The 24,370-nt window shown below is 49.9% G+C and overlaps 10 protein-coding genes across 10 annotated transcripts; 3 read left to right on the forward strand and 7 right to left on the reverse strand.

Moving 5' to 3' along the window:
- Positions 1 to 278: 278 nt before the first annotated feature.
- AFUA_4G07380 (SANT/Myb-like DNA-binding domain-containing protein) lies at positions 279 to 2,297 on the reverse strand (the record flags this gene model as incomplete). Its single annotated transcript, XM_077804589.1, has 3 exons — positions 2,052 to 2,297; positions 1,876 to 1,993; positions 279 to 1,812 (listed from the first exon to the last, which is right to left on the reverse strand). The coding sequence occupies exons 1-3, from the start codon at positions 2,143 to 2,145 to the stop codon at positions 279 to 281; spliced, it is 1,746 nt and encodes a 581-aa protein (XP_077660735.1). The 5' UTR covers positions 2,146 to 2,297.
- Positions 2,298 to 2,383: 86 nt separating this feature from the next.
- Positions 2,384 to 3,706, forward strand: erp5 (emp24/gp25L/p24 family protein). The gene is made up of 3 exons (XM_746994.2): positions 2,384 to 2,633; positions 2,701 to 3,086; positions 3,174 to 3,706. The coding sequence occupies exons 1-3, from the start codon at positions 2,474 to 2,476 to the stop codon at positions 3,321 to 3,323; spliced, it is 696 nt and encodes a 231-aa protein (XP_752087.1). The 5' UTR covers positions 2,384 to 2,473; the 3' UTR covers positions 3,324 to 3,706.
- Positions 3,707 to 3,722: 16 nt separating this feature from the next.
- AFUA_4G07400 (ATP-binding response regulator) lies at positions 3,723 to 7,482 on the reverse strand. Its single transcript, XM_746993.3, has 2 exons — positions 5,823 to 7,482; positions 3,723 to 5,765 (listed from the first exon to the last, which is right to left on the reverse strand). The coding sequence occupies exons 1-2, from the start codon at positions 6,814 to 6,816 to the stop codon at positions 3,934 to 3,936; spliced, it is 2,826 nt and encodes a 941-aa protein (XP_752086.2). The 5' UTR covers positions 6,817 to 7,482; the 3' UTR covers positions 3,723 to 3,933.
- Positions 7,483 to 7,511: 29 nt separating this feature from the next.
- On the forward strand, positions 7,512 to 9,883 carry AFUA_4G07410 (epoxide hydrolase; the record flags this gene model as incomplete). Its single annotated transcript, XM_746992.2, has 4 exons — positions 7,512 to 8,754; positions 8,820 to 8,947; positions 9,015 to 9,087; positions 9,153 to 9,883. The coding sequence occupies exons 1-4, from the start codon at positions 8,433 to 8,435 to the stop codon at positions 9,881 to 9,883; spliced, it is 1,254 nt and encodes a 417-aa protein (XP_752085.1). The 5' UTR covers positions 7,512 to 8,432.
- A 292-nt stretch (positions 9,884 to 10,175) lies between these two features.
- On the reverse strand, positions 10,176 to 10,987 carry pup3 (proteasome core particle subunit beta 3; the record flags this gene model as incomplete). Its single annotated transcript, XM_746991.3, has 4 exons — positions 10,176 to 10,319; positions 10,386 to 10,840; positions 10,906 to 10,924; positions 10,985 to 10,987. 4 exons carry the CDS (start codon positions 10,985 to 10,987, stop codon positions 10,176 to 10,178), a joined length of 621 nt encoding a protein of 206 aa, XP_752084.3.
- Positions 10,988 to 11,445: 458 nt separating this feature from the next.
- Positions 11,446 to 13,060, forward strand: AFUA_4G07430 (putative UBX domain protein; the record flags this gene model as incomplete). The annotated part of the gene is made up of 2 exons (XM_746990.1): positions 11,446 to 11,582; positions 11,638 to 13,060. 2 exons carry the CDS (start codon positions 11,446 to 11,448, stop codon positions 13,058 to 13,060), a joined length of 1,560 nt encoding a protein of 519 aa, XP_752083.1.
- A 567-nt stretch (positions 13,061 to 13,627) lies between these two features.
- AFUA_4G07435 (60S ribosomal eL36 domain-containing protein) lies at positions 13,628 to 14,738 on the reverse strand (the record flags this gene model as incomplete). Its single annotated transcript, XM_746989.2, has 3 exons — positions 14,481 to 14,738; positions 14,004 to 14,189; positions 13,628 to 13,711 (listed from the first exon to the last, which is right to left on the reverse strand). The coding sequence occupies exons 1-3, from the start codon at positions 14,724 to 14,726 to the stop codon at positions 13,628 to 13,630; spliced, it is 516 nt and encodes a 171-aa protein (XP_752082.2). The 5' UTR covers positions 14,727 to 14,738.
- Positions 14,739 to 14,889: 151 nt separating this feature from the next.
- On the reverse strand, positions 14,890 to 16,305 carry AFUA_4G07440 (uncharacterized protein; the record flags this gene model as incomplete). The annotated part of the gene is made up of 5 exons (XM_746988.1): positions 14,890 to 15,235; positions 15,431 to 15,526; positions 15,584 to 15,966; positions 16,019 to 16,110; positions 16,260 to 16,305. 5 exons carry the CDS (start codon positions 16,303 to 16,305, stop codon positions 14,890 to 14,892), a joined length of 963 nt encoding a protein of 320 aa, XP_752081.1.
- An 875-nt stretch (positions 16,306 to 17,180) lies between these two features.
- AFUA_4G07450 (uncharacterized protein) lies at positions 17,181 to 17,366 on the reverse strand (the record flags this gene model as incomplete). The annotated part of the gene is made up of 1 exon (XM_746987.1): positions 17,181 to 17,366. One exon carries the CDS (start codon positions 17,364 to 17,366, stop codon positions 17,181 to 17,183), a length of 186 nt encoding a protein of 61 aa, XP_752080.1.
- A 141-nt stretch (positions 17,367 to 17,507) lies between these two features.
- AFUA_4G07460 (MDM20/NAA25 family protein) lies at positions 17,508 to 20,855 on the reverse strand (the record flags this gene model as incomplete). The annotated part of the gene is made up of 8 exons (XM_746986.1): positions 17,508 to 18,242; positions 18,288 to 18,400; positions 18,464 to 19,226; positions 19,283 to 19,562; positions 19,613 to 19,953; positions 20,052 to 20,228; positions 20,296 to 20,571; positions 20,718 to 20,855. 8 exons carry the CDS (start codon positions 20,853 to 20,855, stop codon positions 17,508 to 17,510), a joined length of 2,823 nt encoding a protein of 940 aa, XP_752079.1.
- Between the last annotated feature and the right edge of the window lie 3,515 nt (positions 20,856 to 24,370).

Raw genomic sequence — 24,370 nt, forward strand, 5'->3', positions numbered from 1 at the left:
ATGAATGGATCCTTGATTCAGATGTACAGCGCGGATGCGACGGGCGAGTCTGATGGAACATAACCTCAAAAGGTGCCTTTTTCGGTCTGCCTATTCAAGGCGAGAAGTAACACCCATGGGACCATGCCGTTTGTTTGATCCAGAATGTTATCCCTAGTAGCACATAGGAAATATGAAGACTGCCGATGGACCAGAAATTTGATATCAATTCATGTAGTCGTACAGAGGTATATTAAAACGCACCACCAACACTGACGCCAGATATCCCACCAAGACAGCTACTTCTTTTGCCGCTTGGTACTCTTATCGCTCCCATTGCTCAGTACACTAGCTGAGCGTTTATGAGATACACCATCACGGTCCCCCGTACTCTGATCCGGATCTTCGGCACCTTGCAGTCCCTTATCCGCACGCTCGTCTGCACGCTCGTCTGCCGTCGGAGCAGCCGAAGCGGAGTCTCCAGCTCCAGAATCAGAATTTTCCACCTCCTCAGACTTGACCTCCGGCTTCCCCTTATCCTTGACCTCCTTGGTCTTGCGCTCTCTTTCCTCTCTGGCCGCTTCCAGTACCCGGATCTCACTCTCGATCTTCTCGGACACTTTGCGGGCATCAAGCAACAGGTTGACCGAGTGGATAAGCTTCTCGAATTCCTTGCACACCCGCTCCGTAGGCATAAGCAGACGCGGCGGGATCTCCAGCTCTGCCAGCGCCGTGGCGAGTTTTTGAGACTGAACGTTGGACTTGGCCTGCGTGAGCTTCTGTGCGCGGTCGCTTCGGAATTGCACGCCCGGAACGAGACGGTCGTGGTGTTGTACGCCGTACCGGGCTTCTTCGGCTGGGGTGAGTGTCTTGACGGTTTGCGGGGGCTCCTTGGCGGCGGCGGCAGTTGATCCCTTCTTGCTGGATGGACCGGCGGATGCGTGGCTGGGGGTATCTGCTCGGCTGTCGCGCGCGCTGGTTGGGGCATTCGATGTAGGTGTTTGACCTGCGGGGCTGGGGGCAGCGGCTTCGGGTCCGAGAATGGAGCGTCGCTTCTTGCTCTTGTCGGCTTGGAGGAGGGTTTGCAGGAGCTGGGATAAGCCCTGGCTAGACTGGTACATGGTAGTATTGCCCACACTGATGGGCACTTCGAGTCTGGAGTAGAGCTCCCTGCGTTCGGTCATGAAGTTTTGCTCGTTGGACGTGATGCGTTTGAGCTCCTCCAAAAGTATGCCCTCCTCGCGTACTTCGTCTGCGGTGCGGTTTAGTTGGAGCGCAGCGAGTTCTTTGCGAGCCCGCTCACGGTCTGGGTCGAATTTCATCATCTTCTCGTGCAAATCGAATTCGGCTTCGGACATTTCTGACGGGGGATGTTCCAGGGCCAGCATTGATGCAGCAATGAAATAGTAGCGCGCCTTCATCTGCTCCATTGTTCGATACTGTTTAGCCGGGACGAGCGCGGTCGCATTCGCTTCGGCGTCTATGGGTTGAGGCTGGAAATCGTAGCGATCGGCAATAACCACCCAGCGGAGGTCGTACTCTTCGACAAGGTCCATCAAATAGTCAGTTTCCTGCCGCGACCAGTCATCGCTCTTCAGATGCCGGTTGTATTCCTCGTCAGTGTAGCGTCTCGGTACGCGAGGTTTGACATTGTATTTCGCAAATGGATATTCCTTTTCTGGTGTTGCAGCCCCTCCTCCCGCTTTCGCCTGATCGACCTCCATCTCCGAAGCTCCTTCAAGTGCCGGTGCCTTTGCGGATTCGGACTGTCTTTGCCAGTGACGCAGAACAAGTCCATCCGATCGAGCATTGTTGGTGAAGGGGGTCATTTGCCTGGCAAGGAAAATAATCAGCAAGCAGAGTCATAACATCAAATCTCCGAAGTCGAGAGCATACCATGGGCGCACTCTGAGCTTGCTCATCCATTTCGGTCGTCCCTTGTATCTGTTCTCATTAATGGCGATCGGGGGCGCCCTTTCGCCTAGAAGCGCGTAGAGCTCACGAGTAATCCCCTCTGAGGCCTGGACATCAGTGTCTGCATCTGGTAATATTTGGCATAGATGCAAACTAACCTGGTCTCTTCTCGACCACCTTCTGTTTCTTGTGAGGTCGAGGCTGGCCCTCTGCGGGCAAATCCAGCATATCGCGCACATCGGCGGCGGCCATGATGGCGATTTAAGAGACCGGAAAAGGCTTCGGTCAATCTAGAAGTTCGCAAAATGATTTAAAACCTCTAGTGACAGAGTTCTAGATAAGAGAAAATTAGAAATTAAAAGATGAAATCAACGACGAGATGCCGACCGTGATGGCTGAAAGAGGGAAACCGGTACGCAGAAAACGGCCGGTCTCCTCCATTCCATTCCGCCCATCGAATCGCGCCAAGACCGTCCCGTCGTTGGTGCCAGATCTTCATTCAGTCAACATCAACGACCGACAACGCCAGCTTCTCTTCCAGCATCGATTATCGCCCTGACTTCAATTGGGATCTGTCAATATGGCACCGACCAGATCATCGGCCTCGTGGCTCTCATCAGCCCTGGCCGTATGTGCCATTCTCTGTCTTGCCGTGCCCGCCAATGCCCTCTACTTCTACATGGATGGCCGTCAAACAAAATGCTTCTATGAGGATCTGCCCAAGGACACTCTGGTTGTTGGTACGCGATGGTCATTCTATTATTCCCAGTTGGTTGCTAATTATCACATTTTTTTCCGAATGAACAGGAAACTTCAGAACCGAAGTCATCAACCAACAGTCCAACACGTACTCGGTCGACCCTAACCTGAAGATGCTCATCACTGTCGACGAGACCTTCGACAACGACCACCGCGTCGTCTCCAAGCGCGACGGTCACGCCGGCCGCTTCACCTTCTCCGCCGCCGACGCCGGCCAGCACAGAATCTGCCTTACGCCCGACACCAACGCTGCCGTGGGCGGCTGGCTGTCTGGTGCGCCCGCGGGCGCCGTCAGGGTGAACCTGGACATTGCCATCGGCGAGACAAGCAAGATTGAGACCGAGGACAAGGACAAGATGAAGGATATTGTGCAGAAGGTCAAGGATCTCAATGGGCGGCTACAGGACATTCGCCGCGAGCAGGTGTTCCAACGGGTATGTTGTTCTTTTCCGACTGTCTTACACTGTCTGGAACTCGGGAGAATGGCGGTTGCTGATTTGCCGACTTTTGTTTAATTGTAGGAGCGTGAAGCTGAATTCCGTGATCAATCCGAGGCTACCAACGCCCGTGTTGTCCGCTGGACACTCATCCAACTCGCCGTGCTGTCCGCTACATGTGCCTGGCAACTGTCACATCTCCGCTCTTTCTTCATCAAGCAGAAGCTGACGTAAGGGGGGTAATGTGGGCGCAGGAGAGGGAGACTAGTCGGCGACGTCTGTTGCATGGGAAGTGGCGTCCTATTTTTCTCGATCTGTATCGTCTCTACGTATACCTCGGATCACCCAGTTGCTAAGATGGGCGTATAAATGTAGGCTGTTTACGCCTGTTGGTCGGGTCGACACAGACGCGGTATTTTGGCTGCGGTTAAGACAACGAGAGGGAAATAACCTGTGATGACACTTGCGGGCTGGGACACTCATATTATCCCGAGTTCTGTCTGTTGCATTTCCAGCGTTCTGTTGTTATAGTTGTGGATTGAGCTTGATATGGATGTAATGACTTGGTTTACAAACCAGAGCCCTTTGCGTTCTTCATGTAGTCTGTACCAGAGAAACGAAGTGCTTGTCAGATGGCCAATTCCATCGATTATTGGATTCATGTGTTCTAATCTTGTCAATCATCGGCCGTAAATGATCTATTAAAGACGTATCGCCCAGCATAAAATTGAAGCAAAACGGAACGGGGGTATAGAAAAATTAAATAGACATCCAAACAATAAAATGCAAAAACGCAGAGGTGAGATTGCGCCGGTAATAGCAATGCGAATCATGTCAGGTGTCATTATATGTTCATCCGGTCAAGATTTGGACTCGTCGCCTCGCCGCAGAACTCAACGATCAATCGTTCCAGATCTGACAGCTTATAAGGCTTGGTCATGTAGCCTTTGATGCCGACTTTGGAGGCACGTCCGAGAGCCTCATCGGTTACATCTGCACTGACGGCAAGCACTGTGGGGAGCGGCAGCAGTAAATTATTGGCTTGAGATCTCGGTTGTTCCTGAAGGGTGCGGCGCTGGTAATCATCTACCAGTCTGAGGATCTTCGACGTTGCCTCATAACCGTCCATTTCCGGCATCCAGAGGTCCATCAGAACGACGTCGACTGGTTTCATGCGCTTACATCCGCAATCTCCCAACTGATCACAGTCGGAGAGCCGACTCGAAGCTTTGGGTTTCTGCGCTGCCAAAACATCCTGCATGATACGCACGGCTTCCTTTCCGTTACAGGCTTCATAAATATCCTGGTACCCAAGCCGTTTGAGCATGTTCACCAGAACCCGTCGATTTATCATGTTGTCTTCAGCTACCAGGAAGGTGAGCGGGTGCTTCTGTCCGAGCTTCTCATCATACGCATCCCTGTTGATTGAAGGGCGGATAAATTTTGCGGTGGAGACGGAGCGAACGGGAGTGGATGTCTGAGACGAAATTTCTTCGGTCAAGCTTGGGGATGGCTGTTGAATCGGCGGGCTCGGCCGGCGGATCAAGGGTGATAGCATGGACTGTTCGAGGCGGGAATTGCTCGAGGTACTCGTCGTACCCAATCGTGAAGAACCGCTGCCGTCAGGAGTCAAACTACTTGTCATGCAAGCTACCGGCTTGTTGCTTGACTTGGATTGAGTGACAGGGATACTAATTTCGAATTCCGAGCCATGATCGGGCCCAGAGGTAGACGAGCGAACGCAGATCAAGTCACCACCCATCTTCCTAGCAAGACCCTTAGCGACCAGAAGTCCAAGACCAAGGCCGTCCTTGCTCCGAGTGATTGACGCATCTCCTCTGGCAAAAGGTTGAAAGAGCTTGGGCAAAAATGCCTCCGGTATACCTGGTCCAGTATCTCGCACAGTGATAAAGACTTCACCGATATTGGAACCAACCTTTGCGCTGACTGTAATCATACCACTATTTGTGAACTTCACTGCGTTTAGAAAGACGCACGAGATCAACTTTGCCAGGTCTTTGTCATCCACCAGCAAAGTTTCCGGTAGCGCTTCATCGACGCTCCACACGATAGTCTTGCAGAAAATTTCCCCGTTGGACGATCGGGTCCGAACCTCGATTCTCTCTCCTAGCTCCGTAGCCTCGCTCAGACTAAAATCAGGTCGGCCGCCGACATGGAGCGATTCGTTTATCACCAGTCGAAGCAGGTCACGAATCTTGGTGACCCTCAGAGAGGGGCTTCTCATATTCAGATTGATGCCTTCTAGCAGCAGATGGGATGCTGATCTCCTCACAGCTAACGGGGGACGAGCCTCCACCATGTCTGCCATGACCTCATCGAAGTGATGCGAGGAATTTGCGTGAACGATTTGCTCACTCTCGTGAACGGCATTCTTGACGTCCTCACTCCGCGGGGACAGCTCTTCCCTGGCCGAGCGTCGGTGCGCTTTAGCCTTTGAGGTCGATGCTTCGCTCCAGTCAGCGGGATTGCTCCGCCGCCGCTTGTATGGGTTGCTGCCTTCGGTGAAGATGTTTGGCAGACTTTCAATCGGGGACTGGACAAGGCCACTAAACGGATCGCTCTCCCGCTCCCGCTGGGGTGTTTTGGGAACTTGCATATTGAGATCGTAGGCATGGACGACGTTATCTGCGGCCTCAACCGCCCGTCTTGCACTGTCTGTGATTCGGTTTGCATTAGCGGCTTGGTCGGGAAGGATGTTTCATGGCAACTAACCTTGAACCATCTCAATGCTTTCCTTGAGAGATTGAAAGACAGATTGATTTTTGGCAGAAGATTTTGCCTGCAAGGCCTCTCGTACGGTGGCATGCATGACATCCAGCATTCCCACAACTCCCTGCATTGGCGTTCGTAACTCATGGGACAAGCTCCGAGCATACGGCTTGAGCGGCTGCGTGGTGAACTCGGCGTCGCAATTGGCAGTGCTGGGGGTCACACTGTCGACGGTTCGTACACTTCCAAGGGTGCCCGCCGCTTCTGTCTTCGGTTGCGGATCGTGTTTCGGACACTCGGCATCATTATGAATCTGCTGGACAACCAAATCTTCCAGCGAATATAGGATCATCTCTAGGAATGACCACGGTAGATTTCGCTTCTGTAGGCCAGACTTGGACCACATGAGACCGAGATGGGCGATACACTTCGTTCGAAAGAAGAGCGGCACAGCCAAGTATCCGTCCGCGGGAAATGGGAGTTTGTCCGGACAGGAAGAACTAAGGGATTCAAGGTTCTCCGGTATCAAGCAGGGTTTCTCATGATCCATATGTGACAAGAGATTGCCCCCAGCAAAGTATCTGTGTCTGTGCATCCCAACCGTCTGATGCCCGTCATTGTAATAGAACGCAATTCCAAACAGACTCGGCTTGTGATCCCCCATCTCGTTCACGAGCTCATGGTCTCGGACCTTGCGAGCTACGAAGCCATACTGGGCATTGCAGATCGAAGTGACGCTCTCCATGAGCCGACTCCAGAATGATGTCGAGTCAAGCGCTCTGAGTTCCTGCTTCAATTTTACCAAACGCTCAATGGCGATGTTTTGGGCACTACCGGCGTACCCGCAAGTCGGCGAGGAGTCGAACCTGGGCTCATCGTCTCGGAACGTAGGAGCAGTCGTATCACCGGGGACACACTGGGAGTTGCAGGGGGGTAATGACATTGTTCTGCAGGAGAGGATTGAATCCGACCATTCTGACTCGACTGAGTCAGGCATAATTTTCGGACAGTGAGTTTTTGTTGCCGATGGTAATAGTTCTAATTTCCCTCTACCAGTAGTGTTTGCTCTTCGCTCTTCCGCCGTTAAGGTATAGGTGGGCGCCAGGACACTGCTGCAGACTTGCGAGAGATCGGAGATTCACGAGACAAGGTATCGTTGATCGAAACGCAGAGCATGGCTCTCTGTCGGGAGAAAGTAATACATAGATTGTGTTAGCGAGCCATCTAAGGGAACTAAGCGGAGGCCGAAAGATCAAGAGGGCGAGCAGATGGTGAGCGAACGAGGCTGTGTTGATATGATAAATTATTAAAGGTAATGTTAAAGGAGGAGAGGTAGACTAGGAGACAAAACAAAGAGAAAAATAACGCGGGGAATGAATAGATCCTCAGTAGAGACTAATTAGTTAGCACTACCTACGCAGACACTTGGTACGGAGACACTATGTCTACGAGGGGGATGGAGGATGACCAGAAGAGACTTCTCCTACTTCCAGTCCTACTTCCATGATCCCCCGATGACCATCTGTAAAAAGACAACTCCTAGGACTAACCAGTCTGCTCTCTCTCGGACTGGACAGATCCATCTCTCCTCTCAATCGGCGGGTCTAGACACACGGGAAGGCTGAAACACTGCAAACCGTAGGCCTCAGCATGCCGATCTTATGGGATGATTATTACAGAGAGTATTGAGTAGGTAGGTAGTTATTGTGTTGCTGTTGTCATCCTCTTGCCTCGCCAGACGCCAATGCTTTGTCTTTGGTCCCCCAGAAATATTTTCATATCATAGTATATCAGCTTGAAAGTAGGGAAGAGGGAATGACGATTATACGCATGGTTTGGATCAGGAACAGAGTGGACCACATTTATTGTAGTTCTGTACCAGAGGTACAGTACAGTGCCGGGCTCCATTGCTGGTTGTATTTGCACAGACGCCGGACCCTCCTCCCCTTGCCTTACTTTTTCCAGGCAGAAAGCCTGGATGGCTGAGATCTCGAACGAACGACACTGCAACTTTGACAGCATGATCGATGATGACGACAATGTTGAGAATGCCAAAGAATTTGGCAATGTTCAAATTTGCCTTTTTCGATCTTGAGGGGTATCCCAGAAACAACGCCGCCACTAGAAGGATGGAGTTTAACCCGAACGTAGATAACATGGACTACTCTAACCTGCTGGCAATCAATCATTTCTTCGAGCATGGGACATGGCCATCAATCATAGCAAATACTGGCGCAATATAATCAAATTAATCAATCATACCGATGGGTTCATTATTTGAAAACAGCTTAGTCCGATGGTTCAATCATGGCTTCCATCCCAGCTTCGAACATTCTGTGAGCTACTATGGGTTCATTGTAGGTACTAAAAGGGTAGTACTTACGATACTCATGATATTGCTATTCCCAGTGTTCTGTGCTCCTTACGGAGTAGATACATCAGCTTGAATCGTCGAGATACGAAGCGTTCCTATGAACCGAGGTATTGATCGGTTTCATATGTAGATCCGCCAGCATGACAGCTGGCGTATATCATTATAAACACATCATGGTATGGAGTATTTACAATGCCTTGACTAATCCAGCTTCCACTTGAAACAGGACGAGTATCAAGATGAATACAATCCGGCCTTTCACCATCAGTATCCCCGACTCCCAACTGGATCTTTTGCACCAAAAGCTTCAGGCCGCTACCTTCCCTGATGAACTAGACGCTGCAGGCTGGGACCTGGGAGTCCCACTGGACGAGATCAAACGACTGACCGCATACTGGCGCGATGGATTCGACTGGCGCGCAAAGGAGAAGGAGTTGAACGGCAAACTGCACCAGTTCATGGTCTCTGTCTCTGTTTCGGGCTTTGTGCAGCTCGATATTCATTGCGTGCATCAGAGGAGTCCTATGCCGGGTGCTATTCCGCTACTCTTCCTACATGGCTGTAATGTACCATATGTGCGGTTGGCTTTGTAGATGAAGGTCTGTTGACTGGTTCACAATATCCAGGGCCAGGCAGCTTTCTTGAGGCCGTCAAGCTGATACCGCTCCTGACGAAAGGCGACGAGAATCAGCCAGCTTTTGACCTGGTGGTGCCTTCACTGCCAAACTTTGGCTTCTCGCAGGGCGTGAAACAGGTCTGTCCAAGCTGTGCTATCAGCACATGCTGTCCTGCTCTGGCTGACCGGCCCCGTGTCTATGCAGAGAGGCTTCGGTCTGGCACAATATGCTGAAGCGATGCATTCCCTCATGTTAAATCTAGGCTACGAGAAATACGGTACGCTTTCCATGACGATCCATCCCTTCGTATCAATATCAAGACCCCCCGTTGACAAGTCAAAGTCATCCAAGGAGGAGACTGGGGTAGCATCATCGCCCGCGTCATGGCAACGATCTACCCCCAGCACATCAAAGCCGTCCATCTCAACTTCGCCCCCGTGGCTCCTCCCTACCCATGGCGCCACCCATGGATCTTTGTGCAATCAATTCTGACTCTTCCCTTCTCCTCGCGGAGCAGGGCTTTGATCTCGACCACCCTCGACTATCTGAACCGGGGAAATGCTTACATGCGCCAGCAGGAAACTGCCCCCCAGACGCTGGGCTACGGGCTACACGATAGTCCCGTCGCCCTTCTGGCTTGGGTCTACGACAAGTTACACGCCTGGGCGGACGACTACCCCTGGACAGACGATGAGATTCTCACGTGGGTGAGCGTCTACCAGTTCTCGGTCGCGGGTCCCGCGGCTTCGGTTCGGATCTACTACGAGGCTGCGCAGACGCCACCTGCTGATGCATCAGCGTCGACGTTGAAGAGAGTGTCCACCGTTGATGCAATCTCCGCGTCCATCCCCGGGGAGGTCAAGTTGGCCGTGGCGCATTTCAAGCGAGAGTTGATCAAGTTACCCTTCTTGTGGTGCCGGAGCATGGGCTCAGTGGTGCGGGAAAGTGAGTTTGAATGTGGTGGCCATTTTGCCGCGTGGGAAGTACCAGAGCTACTCGCTGCTGATGTGAGAAGCTTTTTGGGGAAGGGTGGCCAGGCGTATGCCGCCGTGACTGGAAAGAATGGCTACTAAAAAGGGGAGGGATATATTCCTGTTCATGAGGAAATAGTCATCAAGGCCGTAAAGCAGCTGTCTACCCTTGGCTAATTCAAAGGTCCGTGTCAGGCTGACGCTCCAGAGCTGGAGGTAAATGGACAGACATCGCTGTGCTCTTGCTTGCCCCATCAACCGATGGTATGTAGGATTTAAGGCAGATATGAGACCACAGCGACTACTTCCATCCAATCGGTAGGGTTCGACCAGGATATGATTAAGGGATGGCATTAAACGGAAATTAACAGAATGCGTGCCAAGCACAGAATGTCTAATCTTGTCTTCCCTTGAGTAGCCGCTTCGTCACCTTGTCTTTCTCTATGATGTATACTTGAGCACCCCAACCGGAAAGAGCATCTCTGTCAACTGCACTGAGAAGGGCTTGAGAAATAGTCTCGAACAAATCTTCAGGGGACTAAGGAAGGTGAAATCGAACGTTAGCAGAACCGTCTTGCAATATAGCTGAACCAAAGAAACGTACCAGATCTGGCTCCCACAAACCCTCACAAGTACCGAAAAGCTGTTCACTCGCCGTACCACTGACAATGAAATCCTTGGCGAAATCGATGCATCCGATACTGTCAAATCCGCAGATGAAAGGTTTACCCGTCGTGCTGTTCACGCCAGCAATGACAGGGCTCACGAAGAAAGGCCCAAACCGTCTCTCATACAGCGATGAACTGACCAGGTTGGCCAAAGTCTGTGGCGCAATGTTCCGTTCTTCGCGGAGTCGGTACATATTCACCTTGTAGCGAAGGAGGTCTGAGACAGTGTTGACGTCCGTGGCCAGGCCAGTCAACCCGAGGTAGGTTGAGGGACCGTAGTTGAAGATCTTGGGGAAGTTGTTGGAGACGGTCAAGGCCTGCATGCCCAGTCGGAGGTCGCATGCAATTGCAACGCAGTCCTTGCCCACCATGGCGACACAAGCTCCGCCATCTAAACAAAGACACAGTCAGTCTCGTGTATGCGAGATCGTGATAAAGAGCAGGAAGATTGCGTACTGATATCGAAGGGAGAGCTCTGTAGGTTGGATTCGATTAGCTCTAGTCGGTCAGGTTACGAAGGGGAAGCTCAACCTACCATGTTGAATTAGGTATGTCGAGAAATTGCAAGCCGAATGAGACCAGAGAGAATTTAAATGAAGGAAACAAAGAACTGGGGAGAGGAGGAGAATGAATTTAAAGGTGAAAATGAAGGCGATGCCGATGATGGAGAAAGATGATAACTGACGGGGAAGCTCTGCTGCTTGGTCCAACGCGTGAGAGCCGCCGAGAGAGCTTCGTTGCGGATGACGCTGCGCCCGCTGCCTACGGGAACCGTCGAAAGTACTCCGCAGGTAGATGGACATTGATGTCTTATGCCCTCTTCTTTCTTCGAACTTCTATTTTATTCCTCTACAAGTCTCTTCCTATTCAGATAGAGAACTTTCTGATTTTGTCTACTTCACTTTCCATCTCATCCTAAAGTTCCCAACTGCCATCTTCAACACATAGTTGCCCCGCAATAATAATATCAATCAAGCAAGTGGTCGCCTCCAAACCATGAGCTCACATGTCGTCGTTCTAGACTCGACTGCTCGAAGAGCCACAATCAAGACAACACCGGGGAAACATTTGACGGATATACTACAAGAAGCATGCGCTAAGCTCGGCTTGAATGCGAGCCAGTACGGCCTCAAGTAAGTGACCTGAGCTCTTGATGAAGTAATGAAGCGGACTCTAATAATTGGAAAGGTACAAGGGCAAACAGCTCGATCTCTCTTTAGTCTTCCGGCTCTCTGGGCTAGCTTCCGGTGCGAAACTTGAATTAGTGCAGCTCTCCCGATCGCCTTCTATCGTCACGGTCGCTTTACAGCTGCCTGAGGCAGAAGCTCGAGGTGTTCCCAACGGACGGCTTTTAGACAAGTTCCCCAGCACGACAACGTTATGGCTAGTGCTGCGCAAGTTCGAGGCAGGTGTTGCAGGTGGCGGACCGACTCGAAATTTCACCGGACGAGGCGTCCCAGTCGCCAGTGCCGGCAACGAGGGATCAGGACGCTTATTTTATGAGACTCCGGTAGTTCAGATCATGGGACGAGAACTGTCCACATTTGAAGATCTCCAGAAGTCGCTAGCGCAGCTTGGTTTCAATAGTGGGAATGTCCTGGTCAGATTAAGTTTCCGGAGGACAGAGGAACCTCTTGAGGTGGCTATGGTTAAGATCCAAGATTACTTCAAAGCATTTGAGGATGCTGCCCCGGAACCGCAAGAGACGGCCGGTGTGCCAGCGCAACCTAAGACCGTTGCCGAAAGCCAACCTGGACATCAAGTGCCGAGTGCTGAACATGCTGAGCCCCTGGATGCTGTAGCAGCAGCGGCGGCAGCACCTGCGCTATCAACACAAGAACCGGGACCTGATTCTCATCCCTCCATCGCCTCCACCGAACCATCTGCTGTGACCCAGCCGTCTTCGCGACCAGTCACAGTCTTCTCAGCACCGTCCAACACCACTCCGCAGGCCGCGCGAATGACATATAACGAAGACGACTACATTCCATCTGTGGACCAAGCACAAGCCCACCAGCGCCGTCTCAATGCCGCCTCTCGCCCCGTCCGTCTTCCCACGGATGCAGAAATCGCAGCCAAAGCGGCAGAGGAGGAAGAGAAGCGTGCAGCGGTCAGAGAAGTTGACGTCAAGGTCCGCCTTCCGGACCAGAGCCAGATTGTCTCGAAGTTCAGGCAACAAGATACCGGCGCAACGCTCTACGGCTTCGTAAGAAGTTGTTTGTCGGAGCAATTTGCCAGCGAGAGTTTCATACTCACGTCCTTCCCTGCTGGGACCCCGGGTTTAGGTGCGAAGAAGATTCAGAGTATCATTCCTGATACAGATCAGACGTTCTTGATCAAGGATCTTGGCATGATCGGTCGAGTCCTCGTCACCTTCTCTTGGGACGCAAGTGCGTCTCCTGCTGCTCGATCAACCAGAGCAAGTCTTCTGAAGCCTGAGCTCAGGAACCGAGCGCAGGAGCTCAAGGTCGAGCAGCCGCCAGAGTTGATGGATACTTCGCAGGATACTCTGCCTGCGAAGGTAGGCGGACTTGGCGACCGTGATCGAGAGAAGTCTGGACGCAAACCTGGCGGGATACCCAAGTGGTTGAAATTGCCGGGAAAGAAATGAGAATCTGAACTAGCATTTCGTTTTTTAGCGTGAAATCCACATTGTGTATTCTACGGAGTAGAATGACCAAAGGCTATGATCTATCTACGGGCATGCTCGCAATATATTCGACTTTTGTGGTCGACCTGGTGCCATGGGAGTCGAACAAATAGATGATGACGGTAGAAGATGAGGACTGTACATTATGGAAACTCCGCGATGCATTCGCTGCGAGCGCTGAGACAGGAGTAATGGGCAAAAATTGTATCCGCATGATAAGTGGATCCATCAGAGAGAAAGGGTTTCGATGGAACAAAAGTAGTGTTAGGTTTTCAGTCACCGAGGCCGTGAACACTAGGCCGAAATTCTCCCAGTTGCATTAGATTCAAAAGATCCATTTTGGTATTTAGTCCATGCTTATTGCATCATGATTTTGTCCCTCCATAGGACTTTTTGACGGATTGAATGTTACGGACAACAATTCCTGGTTCCATGCGCCAACTCAGCAACCGAAACGATTTCACTTAAATTTCGTTATCTCGTTCTCTGGCGATAATAAACACATTCTCAGAGGAAGGAAAAACGAATTTAGTGACCAGTCACACGTCTGGACTCGGCGATGACTCTCTGCATGTCCTCAACCTTTTTCTTGCCACGGGAGAAGGTACCGAGCTATAACACATGATTCGTTAGCATTGTTCATTATTGATTGTGGAAGTTCTCAGCAAGTGTTCCCTCAGCTCGCTCCACAAGGCGTTGGTCGGCGCTCTCTGTACTTGAATGGCTAGATTCGCGGAGGGTGCAGTGTACAACAGACAGTTGCCGTATGCTTAATCAAATTGCACTTCGAAGCGCAGACACCGTATGATGACGTTCCCAGAGAAGCGAGCAAAAGAACACTCGTGAAGACTGATATCCAGAACTCGTGACATATGAAGACTGATATCCAGAACTCGTGACATACCCTCTTCTTGGCGAGCTTGCGAGCTCTCTTGTCCTGAGTGTTTCTCAGAAGTTCGATGATACGACGCTCATAAGGGGCAAGACCAGCAACCTCACGGGCGATGTCACGGACGAAGGCAGTGCGGCGGGAAGACTGGCCCTTGGTGCGGCTGATCCGGGTCTTGGGGGTGTTGAAAGGGGTGGTTTTCTATCACGGGAACCCAAGTTAGCTCACTGATTGTTCCTCATTCCTATAATCACAGTTCGAATGTTTCCGATCGATTTTTGTCAAGTCGGGCTCAATAAGTTCGATTCGCGCATCCATTGTCGTTCCCATTTCATCCCCTCAAGAAGGAACTGTGTCTTTTGATAATCCGACAATATGTCCCCTCCATATTACGCTCCGTATCCTCAATCCAAATTTCTCGAGATCGACTGGACAAATATCGACCGGAAACATCATTTTTTCTTAGGGAAACAGGAGAGGGATTCAACGTACGTGGCCCTTGTTCAGACCGACCACGATTCCGGAACGTTCCTGCGCCATCTCGACGGTTGTGACTGGGGTTTGGCGACGACGGTGGTTGCTGGAAGGAAGTTGTCGAGTCGACAGTCGTCGGTGCGGATAGAATCGCGATGGAGCCTGCAAAGTTTTGGTTGGCCGCCCGTGTTGGTGCGTAGGCGAGCGGTTAGGGCTTAGGGCTAGGGTGGCTGACCTACAGCCGTACATCGCTCCTGCCCGCATGGGGACTTGCCGTACCAGAATAAGAGTTTATGCTTTACCATTTCGGGAAGGTATGTTTCTTCATCTGCCCTGTGTACCCATATTGTATTATTTGACTCCTACTGAATGTGGATGCACTCGTATCCTTAAAAGTGAAAGATATTGCGATAATATATAAGATGCCTCATCCTCGCTGAGATGCAACATCTACCTCAACTGTCTTTAGAATCCCCGAACGATAATTTGGTCCAAGTCCAGCGCCTCGACTTTCGAATGTATAACTGCCCGACGCCACGTTTGGAAGTTCAAGTATACCCACCTGGGCGCCGGCAGTCGTGTAACTGGCCCCTGAGAAAATACGTCCTGTGTGCTCCTCGGGCTGTTGCTCAATATCGTCCAGCTCGCAGTTGGTGCTCTGGCAGAGCTCGGTCATGCTATGGCCGCCGCTCGATTGTTTCTTTTGACGTACGGACCAGCTGGTGGGCCAACTGATTACTTCTATCGCTCTCTTCGCTGATCGGGACGAATAGCTGGTGGTTAGGTTCGAGATTAGGGCACATGCTCGCTTGAAGAAGTGTCTGAAGAAGGTTGGTAAAGCCGGCATACAGCTGGCTATGATCCCGGAGGTGACCTCGGCAGACCTTCATTAGACAACAAAGACGACACTGTCAGCAATTTGATCATAAGTGAGACATGATGACCGACGTCTGAGGAAATCGCCTTACGTCCATAAAAACTCGGGGAACCAGTCGTAGGTCTTGTCCTCGACGGTTCTGTTCTGCACACTGACCACAAGGCGCATGATACTGCACATGCAAGCGCTATGTGCAATTATTGCGGTCAGCTCATGGCACCGAATAACCAAGGGTGATTCTCACAAGATGCCAGCAGCGAAGATCATGGATGTGCCCAATTTCTTGGAGTCTCTCATTTGCAAGCGCCACACACTCACAATAGGCAGAACCAGTATCAGGAAGTCCGACGCCACATTGATTGAGGAAGTCACAATGATAGGGATATTGATATTGATACAGTGCCCTTTGAGTGTCTTATCCCAGATCTTTGCTCGAGGCGAGCATTCGAAGATCTTCACGATCGTGTCTGCAAAGTAGAACCCGAAGTTGAGCCAGATAAGCGCATGGATGCAGAAGAAGGTCTTGCTTCTGAAGGAGGGAGCAAATACGCGTAAGTAAAGTAGAAGGATTGATAGTTTGGTGATGAAGATCAGAGGGCCATAGACTATCTGCGACGTATTTGCCCACTGAATCTCAATCAGCGAACACACCAAACCCGCGTGCAAGGCGCTCACTCACTTTGCTATATCTCCGTAGATCAGATTCATCCACTTCCCATATATGGATGCCATTACCGTATTTGTCAGCCTCGAATGTGATCACGACGTATGCTAACAGTCCAAGCTGGTGTTTATGAGTAACTCCTTATCCAAGTGATAAAAGTGAGCCATACCCAGGCGAGAACGCAGCAAACTAGGGGGCCACTGCCTCAGCGCTTGAATAACTTGAATAATGATCCTCATGCTGGGATTTCACATACAGTCTTCCCATCCTGGTGCTTTAGTGATAAATAATTTCGAATACATTCGCGTCCAGACAAGAACTGTACTTATAGCGAGGCATGTCGCTTGCGTGACGACGTTCCAGTAGCGCACCGAACCTCGGTAGTCATATCTATGAACCTCGCTTGCAGCGGATTGCATGCCCTCAAGAACAGTCATTACGTCCTGTTAGATAAGGACAGTGCCGATAAACTGGATGCAAGATCAACACAAGGATATCAGCAATTTCTTCAGGAGAGATGTAGCTTCGATCAAGTCCATTTTCCGATCTGCAAGTGCAAGTCAGGCTCCAGGAGAGAACAAGCACCAGAAGGGCTGTAATCCGCAGCAACAAATCATCCGTCGCAGCGGCACTGAACACCAGCAGCTGTTGATGTAGCATCCAGCATATGCGCCCATGGTAGCCAAGAGGACGATCAAAAATCACACTTGCGGCGCGATTACCTGCATACGCTACGGTCCATAAGCTTACGGCTTCGCCATCACACATGACGAAGAATGCCTGGTACAACCGAATTAGAAACGCAGCGGCACGGATATAGAACGGATCGGTAGACAAGCCTAAATCTGCCCGTGGATACTAGCAATTAGCCCCATTATCCTAATCTAAGGCTCGTATTTGGAAGGGCAAGAATTCGGGGATGGAGATGATCCCCGCTGTGTAACCCTCGAGGTGGTTCCTTGTGTTACTGGCCCGTATCCTGAGTGGATTCGCTGGTGGAGGAGAGATGACTCGCGTATCATGCTTATGAACAGGAGAATCCAGGAATGTAAGGGATTGGCATCCTGGTGCAGATGGACATGTTGATGAGATTGGGGAATGCAGTTTTTCGATGAGTCTGGGGTATCTTGCTCAGTGGGATTATAAAGTTCCATGCGTACTATCACAACTAAGGCCGTTACTCAACGAGAATGTATGGACTGGTAGGACGGTGGAAGATTATATCTGTGGCACTGTGGTCGTGGTTTGATCGTTCGATGCACGTGCTAGCAGTCACGTCACAAAGAGACCGTTGAACTGAAGAGGCAATGTATGACTGCTCACCGTTGAAGGCCACCACACGTGCTTGTGCTTCATCATCCATGGCAGGGTGGTTAGTTCATTTGAATTCTATGAAGCCAGGCATTTTTATCTGTATAGAATCGCTATATATACATTTATCCAAATCCAGTTCAGTTCTCGACTTCTCGTCTTTGAATTAGGGTCACCCAATCGTCACAGCTTGTCACAACTTTACAGAAAGTGCTCCATTCAGGTTTTCCTCCCAGCTATCCATTAGCTCACCACAGACAAGTTCCACTGCTGGCATGTCAAGCGTCTTCTCAAGCTCGGTCCGAAGTTGCTGACCACCAGCCAGAACGAGGTCGACCAGGGAGCCAAGCATGCCTGGCTCGGAGACTCGTGACTTGAGAGCACGAATATTTGCTCTAACGCTGTCATAGACTTCCCCAATCAAGCCACCCAATTTTTCGACACGGTCCTTGGGAAGTTTTGCTGTCTTGGGACCCTTTCTTGATGCGATTGTATATACGAAGGACAACGCCTTGAGCGACTCGAGTACGAGAAAAGTGTCGTGTAAATACTTCCACGATGGAGCCGAGGGACTTTCCGGTCGCAAGAACACTGCAGTTCTCAACATAACAGGGGAGAGTTTCGCGCTGTCCAAGGCAAAGTCCTTCGACCTGGACTCGAGCCACTGCTCCACGTGCGATAGGCAGATGTCAACCTCTTCTGGATTGACCGATTTTGATCCGCTGAGAAGCTTCGCCACTTTGAGGAGGTTCACATGTAGCTTGACGCTCTCTATTTCAGGAGCGGTCATCTCGGACTCGGCGTCTGAGCTCAGAAGATCATCCAGGCTAGGCACATCAAATTCTGCAGACACCGGTTTCTGAGCAGCAAGGTTCTTCAAGAGCTCGAACAGCTGATCTGTCAACTGAGCCGATTTCACCCAATGTTCCTAAACAGCATTAGTCACGTTCTATCCAGAAACAAGAAGACTCACCTTAGGCAGAGGTCCCAGGCGCACTCGCTCCTCAAAGGTAGTCTGGCCAGGTGCTTCGCAGTTCATAAACGCATCAAAGACACGTTGATCTACCGTGGGAGACGTCTCTCTTGCTGAAATAACCCCCAGGTTAGCATCGGGCTCAATATATTCCGCTGGAAGTTAGAAAGTCTCACCCAAATCACTGTATCGGCCCATATTGTCCCCTCCAGCTAACCGCTGTAACCGCTTCACATCTAATGCCCACATTTTCCGGCAGATACTATGCTTGAGCCGTCTCTGAAGATCAATGGTTCCTTCTACATTCGCATAGCTGCCGTATTCCAACCCATTCGTCCTGTTTCTAACCGTCGTGACATCCGCAGTCCGGTAAAAGTTGAGGGCTTGTACAAATGCAGATTGCGGGTAGAAATCCTTGTATTCTGCACCTTCAACTGGCGGTGCTGAATGGGGGTGGATAGTTGCTAGCCGTGTAAAGAGATTATGGGCCACTGTCTCATACTGCAGCTGTTTGACGGATAGTTTGCTGAATGTCCTAAGAGCCAGGGATCCTGCACCTAAGCGAAGATAAATCCGGACGAGCAGCAGCAGCGCGTTATAATTATGAGGGGAGTCAAGCAAGAGACGCTCCAGAATACCCGCTGCGCGAATCAGACTGGTGTCTGGAACCTGGTCCGGCTTCTCGTTGGTCCAACCTCCACTGAATCGAATGAGACTCATAGCGGCGAGCAAACAAAGGTCATCACTTGGCTGACTTTCGATGGTCGAGCCGGCTGCGGTACGCTCAGGACGCTTTGCACTGCGGAAGATCTGGAGGCAACGCGAAACATAATCTTCGACTTTTGGCTGTGTGGCATTGGCCTCGTCGGCCGAAAGCAGGAAGCAGTACTCGAGTTTCAGAGCATTGATCGCCGGGACGTCCTTGAACGGATCGTTTTCCTTCATCGAGAGAGTTAGTAATAAAGGACGTAAAGCGCAATCATGGTTGGACATACATCGCCTTGGATCCCTTCGGTCCGAGACGCATATTGAATGAACTCTGTTAGAGATGCCTTATCCAAATCAGACAGATATTTCCGAAGATCTACGAAACAATACAGTTTGGTCTTATTTCGATCAAAGTATTCCTGGCACGCGGTGATCAATTCATGGCTCTTTAGGCTGCCAGACTTGAAGCTCCAATCAATCAAGTCAAGGCGGGCCAATTGTGCGTTTCGTGATCTGGGAACAGCTTTGATGAACTCATCGATGAACTTCCTGGTCTCGGCAGTAGTTCTATGACTGTTATTAGCCTATCAGGAGTTTCTTGTCCAAAGTCAACTTACTCTGCGTTCTTGATATTCTGAACTGAATGAATAAGTAAACTCCAGACAGCCCAGTCGTCGCGCTCTTGTAGAGTCTTCTCCTCTGATTCATTAGTCGGAATCGCCAGAAGGTCCCTCGCGTATGAGAGACCCTCAGCCCACATCTCGGCCTTCTCCAATCCAGAGAGCTTTTCTCCAACGAAAGGCCAATCGTTTTGGACAATTCGTGAGCTCAGACCCAAGTTCTGGCTATCAAGGAGCTTTACAACCTCCGAGTGACGCCCCTGAGATTCGCAGATCTTGATAAGTAGTAAAAGCTCCTCGGCGTTTTGTATGGCTCTGGGAGTGCTCAGCAACTCTTTCTGTTGTGATGGGTATAAGAATCATTTCATCAAGCCGCGAAGATACATAGCGTGAGAGTCGCCAGACTACAGGGAGAAAAGGGAAAGCTTGAACGTACTGGATCAGCGGGGACGCTATCTGCGGCTTTGGAGGCCATACGATAAGCCAGCGTCCCAAAGAGCTTCCGTTCGGCCTCCGAGCTGTTCTTGTCTACGGCAACAAGGTAACTGAGGAAAATGGCCCAGAAATAGTATTTCCGCGTCTTGGGGAAGTTGCTCTGAAGGCTCATAGCCGCCTACAATGAACGGTTAGTCATGAGTCTGATATGAATGCAGGCGATTCTGTTACGGTACAGTACTGACCTTTTGCGCTGATTTCCAGTCGTCTGCCTCGAATGCATATGAAAACCACCTTAACTGAACCTCTAAGTCCTGTGGTTTTGCTTTGGCAGCCTTCTCCCACAAGCTTCTCATGGTATCCTCTTGACCGCCTATCTTCTGTAGCGTCTCCTGCAAGATCTCGAGTGTGTCTAAATCTGTCGTTGGTGGCTCTAGCTTGCACAGCTCCAGCGTTTCGGTGAGGCCGCGCTGGCGATGGGCGTCGTCCGCATGGCGGTATAGGATCTCCGCTTTCCACGCCTATTGGGCACGAACAGAATTTAGCTGCCATTCATGGATACTATTGCAGAAAAGAGCTCCGTCACATTGCTTGGAAACAGCCGAAATAGTGAAACGGAACGCTGGGTCGCGCCAATAAAACCCAAGGGCGATAGCGGATGTTTTACCTTGAGAAATCTCGAGTCTTCTCCCTTTTTCATGCGTTTCTCGATGAGCTGCAGAGCTTGCTTCAAGTTCTGTCCATCAATGGCGTCCTGAATTTGCTTGTTCCGCCGATGAAACACGGCATCGTTGGTGGCCGACATTCTGAATCAGAAAGCCCGACGGTAACAATCAAAGATTAGATTCGGTAGACAGGGATAGAGCTCAAGGCAATGACCAGACAAGGTCGTTTGCTGCCCGGCCGAGCACAGCACAGTTGTGCGGGGAATAAAATTGAAGAATGCGGAAGATGAGGGGGTGATCAATTAGCTGTATCGGAAATTCTTATCGTCGCATGTTTGGCGGGGAGAGACTCTCCTGAGGCGGTGATGACTGAGGTAAGTTGACAAGCTATTGTTCCTTACAAATGTCTCATTGCTACTGTTATATATCATTAATTGTGATTTCTTGTACTATGACCTCTTTTGCTTTACTTAGTGGCACACTATATTGTAAACCTAATAAAATCCACAAAGGGTGTCATTCATAGGCATCATGATATTTTATATAATTCTCTCCGAAGCACAAGCTCTCCGCGAAGTACAGTACTGAGAAAAGCAATTTAAAGACAAGGAGCCATTTACAAGCTCTCAGGTACCTAACTGTAGCGCAGGAATTTCAAAAACGATGATTAATTCCACAGTAGTACAATACACAATAATATACAAGTTGAAAACTTCGCTCGAACTCCAAAGCGCAAACTCCGGTTAAACACCCCTAGTTCAGAATTGTCGACTCTTGTAAGCCTGTCGTAAAATAGACTGAAGGTCTCGCTCTGAGCAATAGTTGCATAGCTGAACACCACAGCGGATCCGTTCCTGCCAATAGGACCTCTAACACCTGACTTGAGTTGGGTAGAACAGATTCGATCTTCAGGTATTACCTGCGTCTTCAGGACCAGTGATATTTGCCCCGGGACACAGATGTGATGCCGAGATCCATAAAGTTTCACTGTCAGGGAGGGAATTATCCCGCTAATACAGCACTCTAGAGTTCTAGAGCGGTGCTGCAGAGGGGGCATCATCGACAGCGCTGGTGCCACTCTCCCCTGATACCAGGACTAGTAACTAGCTGAGCTTCTTCTGGGTCAACTGAAACAATGTTAGCATGATAATCGCATAGGTCCCCTGGGCGCCGTGCTTGCTCCTCTCTGGGCTGTTTTGACTCTAATGAATGACTTTAACTAGTTCAACATACCCATTCCTTTTTACAGTCACGGTAGGCTCTTTCAGAAAATAGATTAGTTCGTTTAAGCTCACAAAACTGAACACCAGCACAGATTGGCAGGAAAGAATGGAACAAACGTACTGGAAGTAGTCTCCACACATATCTTTGTCAAAGGCGTTCCGCTTCATGCACTTGAGACTTCGATCTGCGAAATCTTGGCATGGGTCATAGTATTCACTTGCATGTTTACTGTACTAAGGTCAGTCCCTTAGTTGTTAAACAAGAGAGCATGTCTGAAGCAGAGACTGGTGGAGTTCAGAAGTAACGAGATTTGGATACATTTCATGCCCCCCGAGGATTACCGGACAACAAAGTTCTTCAAAACTATCATGGAATACAATAAAATACAACAGACGTCACAGAGATCTCGAAGAACAGGAGGAATCAGCTTACTTGGCAAATTTGCGCTCCGCTTTCTCCCAAGCATTGGGTTGCCCTGACTGTGATAACTGCTGTTGTTGGTCGGCTTGAGATGATTGCGATGACATCTCTCCTATGGATGGAAGGCCTCAGGCTCAGGATACGGACTGTTTTGCACAAATCTGAGCCACAGAATAGAAAGAAGAGATGATTGTGGTCTTGTACCTGTGAGTATACCTGAATAATTGCGAATTTCAATGATGATCGAGCCTCCACGCGGAGGATACATGGACTGGTGCCGAGGAAAATCCGGCCCGGGCCCACAGTCTTGGCATATGGAGATACTTCGTCTTATACGGAGTAGGTAACTCAACTCCGTATAAACTTCTGCATTCCACCACAATTTACACTTTAGCGCTGGGTTCTGCTTTTCTGGTGAAGGATGTAACCTACATAGGCGGCCATCCTCACTTCCCGACAAGTCCTACAGCCACCAGAGATCTCTTTCAGCAATGATTTTCTTCAGTGCTACTACACAATCGGTTCCTTCTCTCCTTGCTTCCTTTCTTGTTAGTGAATGTTCGCAGAAATTGTAGTTTGCCTTCGTTGCTGCACAATGCAGAAATGTTGGGGTAGTTCAGCTCCAGAAAAGCCTGGAAATAGGCCTCCCGGCTAGGAGGATGTAGCTCCCATAAGGCTCCATGCACCAGAGTCATTCCAATTTCCATCCTCCCAGTGATGGGTGGGGGCTCGGCAGAAGGTGCCCGGCTCCAATGTCTGCGTATGACGATCTCAGTACGGAAATGTAACTGTCGCTTGCATTCTCCACGAGCCTAACTCTCCGTTGTTGCCAAGTGTAGTAGAAATCGATTGACGCCGAGGGCATCGAGCGGAATTTCCTTGTTGCTTTTGTCTTTTCCACTCCTGAACCCAGTGTCGGGAGTTTTCTTTCAGGCTGACCAGGTCCAGGTTGAGCAATATCAGGTGAAGAATCTTTAGTGGGAGCGACGTAATCAATGCTTTGGTTCTTCCATGGGTCTTCGATGCCTTACTTGCTGGAGCTTTGTATAATTTCCTAGTTAGGTCTGGAAAGAAATGAAGCACATTGTGATGCAGATTATTGCACCTGTATCCTATACCTGAGGTCATCTCTGGTAGTTGAAAGGGAAGAGAATTCCCGGACAGACAAACTTAGGCCACCTGGAGGAGGGTAAAGGTCCCAATGAGCAAGTTAGATACATCATCTACCTGAGAACCAGGTATGCCCTCGTCATCCACTTATCATCTTCTATCTTTCCAGCAATGACGACATTACCACGCTCTCAACATGACCTCTATATAGAATCACAGTAGGATGGGAAAGTAGCCTCGACTTAAACATCAATCAAGCCAGAAGTCTATCTACAATCAGAGGGCTAAGGCCATACATCCTATGTGGCTAAAAGTCCTTATGGAGCTATATTTGTGATCACAAACAGTGACAAGAAAGGAGCACCTTTTTAAGGGAATCATGTTATCTAAATCAAATTCTACTTAATTTTTAGCGAGATAGAAGCTTCGACAAGACCAGAGCCCACTACCATCGTGTAAGATCCGCTGGACTGTTAGCGGCTAGCTGATAAGTAGGACTTGCCCATAGCGAATCGTATAAAATAACTTATACTACTAGAGATCTTGTTCATAGAGTCCATTATCGTACTGAGAGCTTGCAAGTAAGGCCGAAGTAAACAACTATGTATTTACGATATTCACTACTTTATACTGAATGTATTTACTGATAGTATAAGATTATTCATGCCTTAATTTAGGATCGCGTGTTATCGATATTCAACATTCACACAACACAAGTGCCTGAAGGGATAATCATGCTGGTTCAAAATCTTTCTCTTATTCTCTTTCTTCTCCTCTCCACAACACCAGTCTGAGTTGACTAGCTTATAGAAATACGTACTCCCATATCTAATCGAAGTGGTTCAGGTTGGAATCGGTATTGAAGACATGAGTTCCCCTCGACAGCCCATTGCCAGTAGCT

This window comes from Aspergillus fumigatus, chromosome 4 (assembly GCF_000002655.1).
Source record: "Aspergillus fumigatus Af293 chromosome 4, whole genome shotgun sequence".
Taxonomy (NCBI): Eukaryota; Fungi; Ascomycota; class Eurotiomycetes; order Eurotiales; family Aspergillaceae; genus Aspergillus; species Aspergillus fumigatus.

What these genes read in the sequence shown, in the direction of transcription:
- AFUA_4G07400 (XM_746993.3), bottom strand. Translation starts at nt 6,816, where the DNA reads ATGCCTGACTCAGTCGAGTCAGAATGGTCGGATTCAATCCTCTCCTGC. An exon ending in AAGCATTGAGATGGTTCAAG is followed by an intron (nt 5,766 to 5,822) that starts GTTAGTTGCCAT and finishes ACCGAATCACAG; the next exon opens with ACAGTGCAAGACGGGCGGTT.
- erp5 (XM_746994.2), top strand. Translation starts at nt 2,474, where the DNA reads ATGGCACCGACCAGATCATCGGCCTCGTGGCTCTCATCAGCCCTGGCC. An exon ending in CAAGGACACTCTGGTTGTTG is followed by an intron (nt 2,634 to 2,700) that starts GTACGCGATGGT and finishes CCGAATGAACAG; the next exon opens with GAAACTTCAGAACCGAAGTC. An exon ending in GCGAGCAGGTGTTCCAACGG is followed by an intron (nt 3,087 to 3,173) that starts GTATGTTGTTCT and finishes GTTTAATTGTAG; the next exon opens with GAGCGTGAAGCTGAATTCCG.